Source organism: Aythya fuligula, chromosome 3, assembly GCF_009819795.1.
Source record: "Aythya fuligula isolate bAytFul2 chromosome 3, bAytFul2.pri, whole genome shotgun sequence".
Lineage (NCBI taxonomy): Eukaryota > Metazoa > Chordata > Aves > Anseriformes > Anatidae > Aythya > Aythya fuligula.
This window is the reverse complement of record NC_045561.1, coordinates 115,922,065-115,934,771: the sequence shown is the minus strand read 5'-3', so window position 1 is coordinate 115,934,771 and position 12,707 is coordinate 115,922,065. Positions and strand designations below refer to the sequence as shown.

The window sequence follows — 12,707 nt, the reverse complement described above, 5'->3', positions numbered from 1 at the left end:
AAGGCTCCTTTTGGAGTTCAGGGTCGCTCTTTAGTCTCGCTGTGCTTTGGTTTCTCCCCTGTGAAATGTTACACGTGGCTGGGATCAGACTTTCCCCTGCATTTTCTCAGGACAATTGTTTGGTGTTTCTGCTTGCCATGATCTGCAAACGCAGGATGAAATCGTGCCCCAAAAACTCTCCGGGGTGTGAGTGGGTCCAGGCTGCACGGAGCTTGGACAGTGCTGGTGGAGTCCTGAGGCTCAAGGAGAAATAACCAGGCTAGACTGGTCTTTAACATCCCATTTCCGCTGGCAAGAAGCAAACTTGGCTGGAGGTGTGTGATATCTGCGTTAGCAGATGTAGTGTATTTCAGCCCCGTGAAATCCCCTCTTGATCCCAAATCGCAAGAGGTCAGCTTCTGCTCTGAAATGTTTCACATGTGCCTTTTTTCGATGTTCTGTCTCAAAATATGTCTGTTATTCCTTCAAACACCCCGTCCTTCTCTGAATCACCCTATGCATCCAGCTTCTAACAAAATCCTGCCATGCCTTAGGCTGCTTGAAAGGCCACGGTGACACCACTTGATCAGTCTCAACCACAGTTTCCTCCTCTGTGAGGAGAAGGGAAAAAGAAGAAGCCCCACATCTCCAAATGTGCTCTGATGCTCAGTTCACTGAAGTAAAGCTCCCCGTGACCCACCACGAAATGTCCAGAGCAATGATGTGGAATTAACCCTGCCTTTCAAACCCCACAGGTTCTTCCTTCTTTTCCTCAATCATTTTCATTCCCTTTACACAACGTGAGCAACATTTGACCTCCAGAGCTGAGCACTGGCTCGAGCTAAGGATAATAATACACATTATGGACTCAGCCTCAGAGGGATGCATCCTGCACCCTGCCTTAGAGCAATACCTATCCACATCCCATCCTCACAGTGCCGCTGGCTCATTTTGTTTATGGATAAACATACAGAAATTCTGCAAGCCCAGGGGCTTCTCTTTCAGTCAACATTTTGCATCCCAGGATGACAGCTCCTTGTCAAGTGTGGGAAGCAGATCAGCGGTGAAATCTTCAGTGGATAGTTAGCCTTGCTGAAGCTGCTGGAAATAAACAAACCTTCCCCTGAAGGGGATCGTGATCGCTCTGAGAGCCGTGGGAAGGCAGGCACACAGCTGTGCTGAGGCTCGCAGCAAGGCTGCTGCATCTGCTCCCGGCAGGAGGGGCCTCGATGAATTCATCTGTGGCACCCAGCTGATCTCCTGGGCTTCCCCAGGGAAGGGCTCAGAGCCCTAGGAGACCTGTAGGAACGGGAGATGTCACACACGGCATGTGGAAGTGGGACCCAGACACCAGAACACTGATCTGTGTGCCACCCCAGGTTTGGCCTGGGAGGTGATGCAGGACTGTAGGACAAAGAATATCCTTGTGGCTAAGCAGCAAGAACTCCTTTTGGCCATCCTCATTGCCACCAGTGGAGATTAGGATCCTGCCATCCACCCGGCTCCATTTAACTCTTAAAATTTGCTGCTGTCATTGAGAGAAGAGAGAAATGATGCTTTTCAGCCCTTGTGCTGTGCCTTTACGCTGCTGCTCCCAGGAGAACAGTAACCGACCAGGGTGAATGACAGGGAAAGCTCCACGGCACCTGTTCCAGCAAAGCGAACTCTGGCTTGGGGTGAAATGCAGTCATTAGCTTTAATGGCAGGATAAGGATTAACGCTGGTAGCAGGCAGCTGATGGATTGGCCTGGAGGATGCCTGGAGCCCCTGTCACTTCTGCATGCTGCACATCACTGCTCTGAAAGATGCAGGAGGGTTTAAAGGGTCAGTGGGGTCTGGGGAGCAGGTCCTGCAGGAGAGCAGAAAATTTTGGGTGCAATCTCAGCACCAAACAGACCGGGTTTCCTCTGCTGACTGTCAGCCCCCAGGGCACCTATCTGCACATGTGTTTGTCATTAAATCCTGAGCTGCCTTCTGCAGCGCTCTGTCAGCAGTGCAGCTGGGTTCACACCATGCCTGGCTCCGTCCTCCAGCAGCCCTTCCCTTGCCAAAAACCCACAGGCACCCCGAGCCACGTCGGTGCGTGTAATGTGCTCATTTGGGTTCTGCAATGTGCTCATCTGGATTCATGCCCTGCAAGCACCACTTTGAGGAGCTAGAGCTTGTATATTACTTCAGTCACTTTGAAATTAAAAGAACTTCATCATCACCAACAATAATAATAGAAATAATAATAGAAATATGAGAAATAATAATAATAATAATAATAATAGCACATGTAGTTAATCCACTCTAGCAGGACTTGTGTTGAGCATTGTGGACACAAGCCCTACAGAAGTGTGGACATTTCTCTGCACCCAACAGGATCCAAAGATCTCTCCCTTAGCTATGTCATTGTAACCTTTGGTCAATGAGGCACAGACTGTAAAAATGAGCCATTTTGCCCTTCCCTGGCGTTTTTTGTCACCTCATTGAGGACACTGCAGGACCCCATCATGCCAACGCCGTGTGCTTCCAGACTCGGGGTTCCCTTGCTCTGCATTTAAACCAGCAGGTCCTCCATGAAGATCGTGCGACCATATTTCATGGTTTGGTCTCTGCAGAAAGGGATTCACCCCAAAACAACTGCTAGCACTTGGAAAACTTTTAGCCTGTCCCAAATCCTGCTTGCCAAGATCCATAATCAACTGCAATACACCAAACGTCCTCAGAGATGATTTTCTATTGTTACTTTTTTTTTTTTTTTTTTCAAATTATCAGTACAAGGAATGTTTTCCAGACACACTGCAGGAAACTGCAGTGAGAACTGGCCTGGTAATGGAGAAACACCAGTCAGTGAGCATTACGTGTTAGTAAACTTTCCCCTCGCACGGAGGATTAGGGTTTCGGAGTCGCTGTGGAATGCCCCACTTCTGCTTATGATCCTGCATGACAGATATGTATTTTTTAACATATATAGCTTTGCCTTTTCAAACATTAAAAAAGGCAGCCTATCAACCCGGGTGACGTATTGGACTTTTAACAGCCCAGCAGGCTTATAACAACTTACTCCGGAAATATGATCCAGACAAAGGCAAAAAAAAATAATAAAACAACATTACTTACATCTACTGAAATTTACCCTGACAGAGGCTTGAAGTTCCTGCACTGTAGCAACATACTGTGCTTTTCTTTTTGGCACCGACAAAAATAGAAAATAATAAAAAATCCATGGTTTGGATTATAAACCCATTATAAGGAAAAAATAGCAGATCAGAGCGGGAGATGGCTGAGCAGCTCCCCAGAGGTCAAAAAGCACCTGCAACGAGATATGAATCTAGCTGTGGGTTAGCCACAGACACAAGCTTATGGCCAAATAATTTGGCTGAACCACACGATGCTGATGTGCCTACCAGCTGAACCCTTTGGCATGGGGGCTATAGGAGAAAATAGGGACACAGGGATCTTGGGTAACACTGAGAAGGGACCTTCTTGTCAGTCTTGGCCTTCTGTCTCCCATGAACTGAAATTCTGGATGTGCTACAGACCGGTGGGTCTGCAATCCCGTGTTTGTCCAGGTGAGAAAAGCTCAGATGGGAGATGTGGAGCTGTGGCAAGACTACGATGACCTAAGGAGACACTGATTGCTCTGGCTGGAGATGTGTTTTTGATTAGAAGTGGTTTCCTTGGGGCTGTCGGCCACTGCATGAACAGGTCTTACTCAACCAAGCCTCAACAAGCCCAGTAAAGCTCTGGTGAACCTTTGTCCTCTCCACTTGCCTTGGTGAGAGCCTTATGAGAGCTGCCTTGAGGAGGCACCAGCAAGGGCTGGGAGAAGTGTCTAGGGCTCAGAAAAGAGGAGGTAGCTGGTCGTGGAGTCAGGTGCTGCTTGGCTTTATAGTTCCCTCTTCTTCTCGCTTTCCAGGTGCCTATTCCTTGTCCGTGAGAGACAGCGACTCTGCCCACGGGGACATCATCAAACACTACAGGATCCGCTCCTTGGATGGCGGGGGTTATTACATCTCCCCCAGGACGACGTTCGCCAGCCTGCCAGAGCTAATCCATCATTACAGCCGTGAGTTTTTTCCTTCCCTAATGGGCCCGGGGTCTGCCTCAACCCCCATGGCTGAAGCATGGTGTGGTTGTGGAGGTGTCCCATGAGCTGACTTCTTCCTGTGGCAGCAAAACAAGTTAATTTTGGGTTGAAAGTTTTGTGTCGAACTGCCCATTGACCTCTCCTGTGGTTTCTCCTCCCACAGAGAAGGTAGACGGCCTGTGCCAGAGGCTCACAGCTCCCTGCATATCCCTGGTTCCCCAGAGGCCCTGGGCACAGGACGAGTGGGAGATCCCACGGGAGTCTCTGAAACTTGTGAAGAAGCTCGGCAGCGGGCAGTTTGGGGAAGTGTGGATGGGTAAGTACAATGCCCCCTGTTCCAGGAAGGAAATACATAAACAGAGGAGACAGAAAACCCTCATTCCGTAAGACAGCACTGGTTTGGGCATGGAGATCCTAAAGCATGAACATATGCTTTATGGGTACACCTGTAGCAGTAGGTTCTGTACTCCTGGAAGCACCAGACAGTTTTTTTGCATGGTTCTGTGGTCCAGCATGGGTTTTATGGGCTAGATGTGTGCGAGGAGTCTCCAGCTAACTCTGTACTCACTTCCCAGGACATGCTCTCATTCTCTCTGGAAACCCCAGACAACAGTCTGAGATCATAATTTACCCGGGTGATGCTGCCCTACTTTCTCTGCTTCTCTCTTCTACTTTCTAACCCAGACCCAAATCCCTCACATGTCCCTGCCCATTTCTAACCAGTGGGAGAAGAAGTGGGGCGAGCTCAGCTTCCTCTGCTGTCCCTTTTGGGGTTGCCTGTTGCCTTGGTGCTTGAGATTGTGGCCAGCACCAGGCTGAGCTGACCTCCTGGCTGCAGAGTCCTGGTTTTCTGGAGTATTTGGATTATTTTAAAACCTAACCAGTTGATGGCCCTGGGGATTTCACCCAGGAAGGGCCCTGGGAGGGCTGTGAGAGGATGGGGTCAACTCATGAGCCTCCTTCACCTAGAGCAGGAATGACCCTTGACAGAACCACATCGATTTATGAACATGTATGCCTCTCCTTTCCCCTCTTATGCTTTCTGGTTGCTCAGATCTCACTGTGCTGAGGTTTACAACTCACTCACTTTTCTGTTCCCGAATCCACCAGTTCTTCTGCTTCTTATTTCATGGCCTGACAGAGCCCGTAGAGCTGCCGAAATTCCTCAGTGCATCATTATCTCCCTGCAGGCTACTACAAGAACAACATCAAGGTGGCTGTGAAGACCATGAAGGAGGGCAGCATGGATCCTGACGCCTTCTTGGCAGAGGCAAACCTGATGAAGAGGCTCCAGCATAACAAGCTGGTCCGGCTATATGCGGTAGTCACGAAGCAGCCAATCTACATCGTGACAGAGTACATGGCCAATGGTAAGGAGCCTCGTGTAACATTTTTGTTGGGTTTCTGCAAAATCAGGTCAATAAGCTGAGTGGGACTCCTATGCAGAATCCTTTTCCTAGAAGGGACTTTCAGGGTGGTTAAATATGTGCTCACAAATCTCATAAGCCACTTCACAAGATGGTGATGCTCCGTTTGAAGAGCATTTAAAGTTCTGATCTCGACCTTTCCAAATTTTTACTCTCTTCATGGTGAAATTCTCCTTTCTTTTGCCCCTCTGTCCATGAGGCTTGGGGTGAAGAATGTCCAGCACTTTGCAAAAGGGCGTGTGCGTTAATAGAGGGGGGAATTGGGCTGCTTTGGGGAACTTTCCTAATAGAAAGTGCTCCAGGGGACACCCACTGTCATCCCCCAGATTTTCTTTAAGATGCAGGCAGATTTGTTGCAGAAAATCAAATGTATGGGCTTATTTGGAAGCATCACAGCAGTCTCTCCTTTTCTGCAGGGTGTTTGCTGGATTACTTGAAGACAGAGGAAGGAAGCCAGCTGAATCTCCCAAAACTCATTGATATGTCTGCTCAGGTTAGTGAACAGCCTCTGGAAACGGACTCGAGGCCACGATTTGTTGTTCTCTCGGTGAAATTCTTGCAAGTTTGAAGTCTGTGTCAGCATCGAGTGTCACGGAGAAAAACAGCACCTCCTGGTGTGCTGTCTGAGGGTTTCTCTCTCAGCACTTGGGTTCATGTCCAAGTCAGCTCTGCAATGCTCTGCTCTCCTTAGGGCAGCCTCTGGGGAACTTAGTACAGTGCTGGAGGGTTATTTTGTTTTGTTTTGTTTCGTTTTGTTTTTCTGGCTTACTGAGCAGGAAAAAGTCTGCTTCTCTTTTTACCAAAAGGATGAGAAAGCTCAACAAAGAGACTTTCTATATAGAGACACACTGGCTTTCAACAGTTCTTTCCTCTTGACAATTAGGCATAAAGAATATTGTGTCCCTCAAATCAGGAAATAATGTTATTTATAAGAAGAAACCTTTGCCTTTATAGGGTTGTGTCCTTCTAAGCATCTCCAGGCTGTAAATGTTAATAGTTAGTTATAGACCCAACTGCAGCATTATTATTTAGTACCTTTCCTTTCCTTTCCTTTCCTTTCCTTTCCTTTCCTTTCCTTTTCTTTCCTTTCCTTTCCTTTCCTTTCCTTTCCTTTCCTTTCCTTTCCTTTCCTTTCCTTTCCTTTCCTTTCCTTTCCTTTCCTTTCCTTTCCTTTCCTTTCCTTTCCTTTCCTTTCCTTTCCTTTCCTTTCCTTTCCTTTCCTTTCCTTTCCTTTCCTTTCCTTTCCTTCCCTCTCTCCTTCCTTCCTTCTGTCTTTCCCACCCTCCCTCCCTCCCTCAATTTTTCATTCTTTCATTCCTTCTCTCAAAAGATACATCCAGTGATTTATTTTAAATACCTGGTGATAAAGAGAACGGTCCAAATGCCTTGGTACTACACAGCCCTTAGGTTGATGGGAGATTTACACCACAGAACGTGGCTCGATGCATTTCTATGGAAGAGGAAAGCACCACAACCTGAGCAATCTGCTCTTGCAGATGTGACCCAAACAGCTCCACAGCAAAGCTGCCAGCCGGCACCATATGCTGGTGTGAGACACCAACAGCAGAAGCTACAAGTCTTTATGCAGCTCTTTAACACAACATTTATAACTTGCAATGTTTAGCACATGGAACAGCAAAGCGTTTCCAGGCAGGAGGGTGGCAGCATCTGGGGCTGGGGCAATGGCCTCGTTTTATCCCAAGCACCAGGGTTGTGTAGGTCTGACAACACGGTGGCTGCAGGAGGATCCCAGCAGGATTCGGGCACGCACTCGGCAGCCCTGAGAGGAAGAGGAGGAGGCAGAGATATTTTGCAATCTCTGTTCATCTGCAGTGTCGGGGTGACATCATGACCCAACAGGCGCCCAGCCCTTCTGAGAGCGATTTTGGATCCAATTGCATCTGTTGGAGCTAAAATTAGAAAGCTCTGGGCTGATGCACTCGATCCTGTGGTCAGTCTCAGGGGTGAAAGCTCGAAAGCTCTCTGGGCTGGAACCAGCCCATCGCCGGGTGCTATCTCATTAACATCAGGACAGGAAATTACATCAATTCTTCCATTTTCCACTGCAGCAAACAGCACTTGCACTGAAGGGGTGTTGACACAGGTTAGAAATGCAGCACTGGAAAGTATGTGTTAGTATCCTGTTTGAAACCACATGTAAGCAGAGATGCTGATGTGAATCTGTATGGAGTGGAAAATCGCTCTGCCTTCACCCACAGGCTTTTAGAGGTTTAAATAGATGCTAACCATTATTAGAAGGGGTTGCGTGCATCCACTCACCCTCCTGATAAACACCTCGCCCAAATCTGGACCTGGCCAATAGAACAGCTCTGCAGTTTTGCAATCCCCCTGTGCTACATCACCCAGCAATAAAAGATTGCTGCCAGCACTTATAGGTACTCATCACCTCCCCTACGTGCTCCCTGCTCAGGATCTCAGGAGCAGGAACCTCCTAAAGTAAAGTTTGGAGGTGGTTGAAGAAGGCAGCATGTGCCCAGGACACAGGATTTTCCTAGGACAAGGGATTTGCCCAGGGGCTTACCCTTTATCTCACTCATGTTCCTATATATATATATGGGTCTTCTGCTCTACTGCATCCTGTAGGTATCAGAGGGATACTACGTGGTGTCCCTGGCTCCTAGTCTGGATCCAGCCCAGGGAAAGCAAACATCAGTCTCATTTGTGTTGTGGAAGGACCTCCAGGGGTCTCTTCCCCACACTAAAGCAGACCAGCTAGGGAAAAGAGAGGTTACTGAAGATTATCTGGTTGTCCCTTATCTGGACTTTGGTACTGTGACAGAGGGAGAGGCAAGCTCTTTGAGTTGTTGGTTGTTTGTTTTTTTTTTTTTGTTTCTTTGTTTCTTTGTTTGTTTTTTAATTCACTTTTTTAATATGTAGTATTTATGAATAACAAGTGGGGAGAGTCTTGTGGCAGAAACTGGGAATCCAGTGATGTGGCTTCAGGTTTGCTTCAACTTTCCACACCTAGCTGCAGACACAGCTCAAAGCCACAGCCTCTGAGCAAAACAGAGAGTGACGCTTCTGCTCGGCTCGACTTGGCTGCTTCAAGCTTTGGGATGCCAGCCGCGTGCTGGTAGAGCTGCATATAAACACATGTGCAGGGGCGATATCTATTTATGGATGGATGGGTCTGTCGACTTCTTTATCTACTTGTTTATTGATCTGTCTGTCCATCCGTCCATCCATGGATGGAGGTCCATGCACATGGAGGCATGTGGACAACCCTACAAATTTGCTGTGTGTTTATAAACGGGGCTGAGATGCAGCCAGGCTAAGATGTCATGGGAAGGTGCTGATGAAGACGGGCTCTTTCCTCCTCTCCTAGGTGGCAGAGGGGATGGCATACATCGAGCGAATGAATTCCATCCACCGTGACCTGAGAGCCGCCAACATCCTCGTCTCGGAGACGCTCTGCTGCAAAATTGCTGATTTTGGCCTGGCCAGGATCATCGAGGACGAATATTTGGCACAAGAAGGTGAGTGGTGTTCCCAGCATTGCCTCACCGACACATTTCCCTTATCTCCAGCCCTCCTGCCATGCAGATCTGCCAAGACATGGGGCACCCGAGGGCTGAGCTGGGACCAGGCACAGGGCACTGCTGTCACTGACATGAGACCAGAGCCCCCTTTCTGCTGCTGTCAGCACCCAGGAAGCAGGCAGAGCAAGCACGAGAGCCAAAAATGGGCTCCCACAAGAGGCAGCAGCACTTGGGGACATTAAACAGCAAGTGAAGTTTGCAGAGGGAAAAGGGATTAAAAAAAAAAAAAGAAAAAAAAAAAAAAAAAGAAAAAACATCTTTTGGCACTGTTTGGGGCAGTCCTGCTGAATCTCAGGTTGTGTTCCTAGAGAAATGTTGACCTCCAGTAGTGAAACACTGCCTGTACCTACATGTTAACAGTGAGTCAGCCCGAAGGGAAGGAAATAGCAGTGTAATTCAGTCACTGCACACGCGGGACCACAGAGGGGAGCTGGAGCCATGTATCTGGACCTCGGGGAAATTTCCAGACGTCCCAGGCAAGCAGAGCCCAAAGCAGATCACGTCTCTTGAATAACAATGACAGCTTACAAAGTGTGGGATGGGGTTTGAAGCCTGGGAGGTGTTTCCCGAGGGAACAGCACACGCAAAACATCTAAAACAAACAGACAAACCCAATATTCCCTGTATTAACATGAAATGTCCTTATGGCTCCACCTGCAAAGCCAAACCCCTTGCTGGGGCTGCTGGATGTCTGAGCTGGCAGTGGACAGGAAAGCGTGGCCATGAGAGGTGGCAACTGGTTTGATTGGTGCAGAAATCTGTCTACAGCCTTCTGGCAGCAGGGTTAAGTCAAATTCCTCTGGCTGTGGCTTTTTTTCCCGTACTTCAAGGTCAATGATGACAGAATGCCATTCAGAGTGTAAAGGGGCCCTACAGAGCACGATGGAAATAGAAGAAATGGTGAAAACCAAACAATTAAATCTGGCGTGGCACTTACCAGAAAAAAATGAAATTCTGGAAACCCACCTTCTTCCAGAATTGGGATGAAGCTAAGGTGCCCCATATGGAACCATATGGAATATTTTGAGGAAAGAGAATTGAATAGATTTTTTTTTTCTTTTACAATAGGAAAATTCTGATTCAACTTGCTATTCTCAATATACTTTATGATACAAATTATGCCCATTTCAATATATAAAATTATTTCAAAATGGAAACATCTCACAAACATAATTTGTGAAATGTCATGAAGGGACACTTTGAGATTGTTGCAGTTATTTAGAGGAGTTTTTGTCCTTAACAGAAGTTTTGGTGAAATCAGTATAATTCTGTTAACATACTCAGAAGACCTACATTTCCAGTGGAAAACAATTCTTATCAGCATTTTTCCAGCTAGCTTTAATCTTGAATAACAACTGCCCCTCTATCTTCTTTGAACAATTTTCACTTAATAGATTGCATTTCCTAAACTCATCAGTCTGCTTGTCAAAAGTATGACATGCGAGAACAAAGGCACTTATTTCACACACTGCCTTTGGGCTTTCAGCCCTGCGAGGGTATATACAAATAAAAATGTGTTTTTCCCTGCAGTATTTAACACGTTCAGTTCCTATGCCTCAAGGTTGGTTTGGTTTGTTTTTTTTTTTTTTTTTTTTATTTAGCCTCGGCAAAACTGAAATTGCAATCGTGTGGTCGTTGCTGGCTGCAGTTGCTGAAAAAAGGTCTTGGTGGACAGAACCAAACAGGATGTTTTCTGTTTGTAGAATACATACGCAGATTTGAAAACCAGAGAGCCTATGTCTGCATCATTTGTGCACTTTTGCTATAAATAGACCCCTAGAAGTGAGCAATTTAATACAGAAAAAAATCCCGCTGTCATTGGCCTCTAATCAAGCTGTGGTAAGCACTGACTTCAGGTAGCACAGGTACATCCCTTGTGCTGCAGGACCACGCTGGTTCCACACGGCAGGTTAGCACAATAGTGTACCTAGAGGGTACACACAATAGTGTAGCTAGAGGGTGGTTTTTTTGTTTTTTTTTTTTTTTTAATATGCATATTGGCAGCTACCTAATTTATTTTTTTTTCAATACTTGGTTTCTGTGTATCAGTACCTATGCATGTTTATAAGCACACGTGTATCAAAAAGTCTTTAGAAGTGAAATAGCTCTGATGGCACTAGAAAATAGAACTGAGAGAGGCAAAGTGGTGCCTGAAAAAATGACCTTTTAGTGAAAGCAGGAGACAGGCAACAATGACCTTCCTCTGGCCATTTCTCCTTAACTCCATAGCACCTTCAATAAGTCCCATGACATCTCCCTGGTGCAAACAATGGCTTCAAATTTGGGGGAGTCACTTGCTAATGCCCATGAGCACCTCCTGATTTTCTTTTTTCTTCCTCCGGACAGGGGCCAAGTTCCCGATCAAATGGACGGCACCGGAGGCCATTAACTTTGGAGTTTTCACCATCAAATCTGACGTGTGGTCTTTTGGGATCCTTCTGACCGAAATCATAACCTATGGCAGGATCCCTTACCCAGGTACGGTGCGCTGTGAGTAAGGGAGGAGCATGCAGCAGCTTCATAGCATCTAGTGATGCTTCATGCCCAGAGACATGTAGAGGGGTATTCCCAAAAAAAAACAAAACCCACAGAGGGGAGTTGGGGAGGGTTCAGAGGGATGGATGGGGGAATACAACCATGGATAGTGCCCAGAATTGTGGTTTACCCTTGCCCCTGCATCCCCATGGTGCTGAATAACCCCTTCTGGATTGCGTTTCCCTCTAGGGATGACCAACCCCGAGGTGATTCGCAACCTGGAGCGGGGCTACCGCATGCCCTGCCCGGATATGTGTCCTGCCGAGCTCTACAACATCATCCTGAAGTGCTGGCGAAACAAGCCCGAGGAGCGCCCGACCTTTGAGTACCTGCAGTCGGTCCTCGAGGACTTTTACACGGCCACGGAGAAGCAGTACGAGCCGGAGCCGCAGATGTAGGCCACGGTCCCACCAGCACCTGGGGACAGGGCTGGGGGGAAGCCACCATCCCACACAGCCCCACGGTGGCTCTCGTCAGGCCTTTCCCTTTCTCCCGTGTGCTGCCACGATGCGTTTGGAGATGGGGAAGGAGGAGGGAGGTGAGGGGAGGTGGCTGCTGCCAGCTCTGTCGCAGTCACCGAGACTGAAGAGGAGCTGGTGCAGCTCCTTCCTCCTCGGCCTTGGAGGATTGCTCCCATCGAGGGACTCTGCTGTGACCTTCTGCTGCCTCCTTCCTGACCCACATGGGGGCAGAAAAGCCTCTCAGCCCCCCTAGCTGCCACCCCTCTGCCTCCAAAAAGAGGGGAACATGGCTGGGAGTGGGGTACGAGGCGGCTGCACAATGTCCCGCCCACGCTGATGCCACCGCTGGCATTACTACAGCCCCCTTCACGCCACGGGCAGGGGTGAGATGTGTCCTCTCTGCACCTCCATGGGCCACGCCAGGCCCCCAGGCTCTGGAGCAACCCCTCCATGTGGTGCCAACCCCAAATCCGTAATAAAGAACTGGATACGACCCTTTCCCTTTTCATTATTCGGGCATCAGGAGAAGAAGGTGCTCCTCCACCTCCCGTGCCTCCTCCCAACGCAAGGAAGAGGCTGTGGGGTTCCCTTGGGCTGTTTGGGGGTTTTTGGGGTGGTACCGGGGTACAGGGGGGTCCCCAGGGTGCAATCCTGCGACCCCCAGCACGGG

At 48.2% G+C, this 12,707-nt stretch overlaps 1 protein-coding gene across 1 annotated transcript in view; it reads left to right on the top strand.

Annotated features, from left to right (window-relative positions):
* BLK (BLK proto-oncogene, Src family tyrosine kinase) overlaps positions 1 to 11,974 on the top strand; it is a 30,815-nt gene extending 18,841 nt beyond the window's left edge. Inside the window, exons 7-13 of the mRNA XM_032184977.1 lie at positions 3,884 to 4,033; positions 4,218 to 4,370; positions 5,245 to 5,424; positions 5,898 to 5,974; positions 8,828 to 8,978; positions 11,388 to 11,519; positions 11,766 to 11,974. Of these exons, the coding sequence (XP_032040868.1) occupies positions 3,884 to 4,033; positions 4,218 to 4,370; positions 5,245 to 5,424; positions 5,898 to 5,974; positions 8,828 to 8,978; positions 11,388 to 11,519; positions 11,766 to 11,974 (1,052 nt within the window). The remainder of the gene's footprint in view (positions 1 to 3,883; positions 4,034 to 4,217; positions 4,371 to 5,244; positions 5,425 to 5,897; positions 5,975 to 8,827; positions 8,979 to 11,387; positions 11,520 to 11,765) is intronic.
* The last annotated feature ends 733 nt before the right edge of the window (positions 11,975 to 12,707 follow it).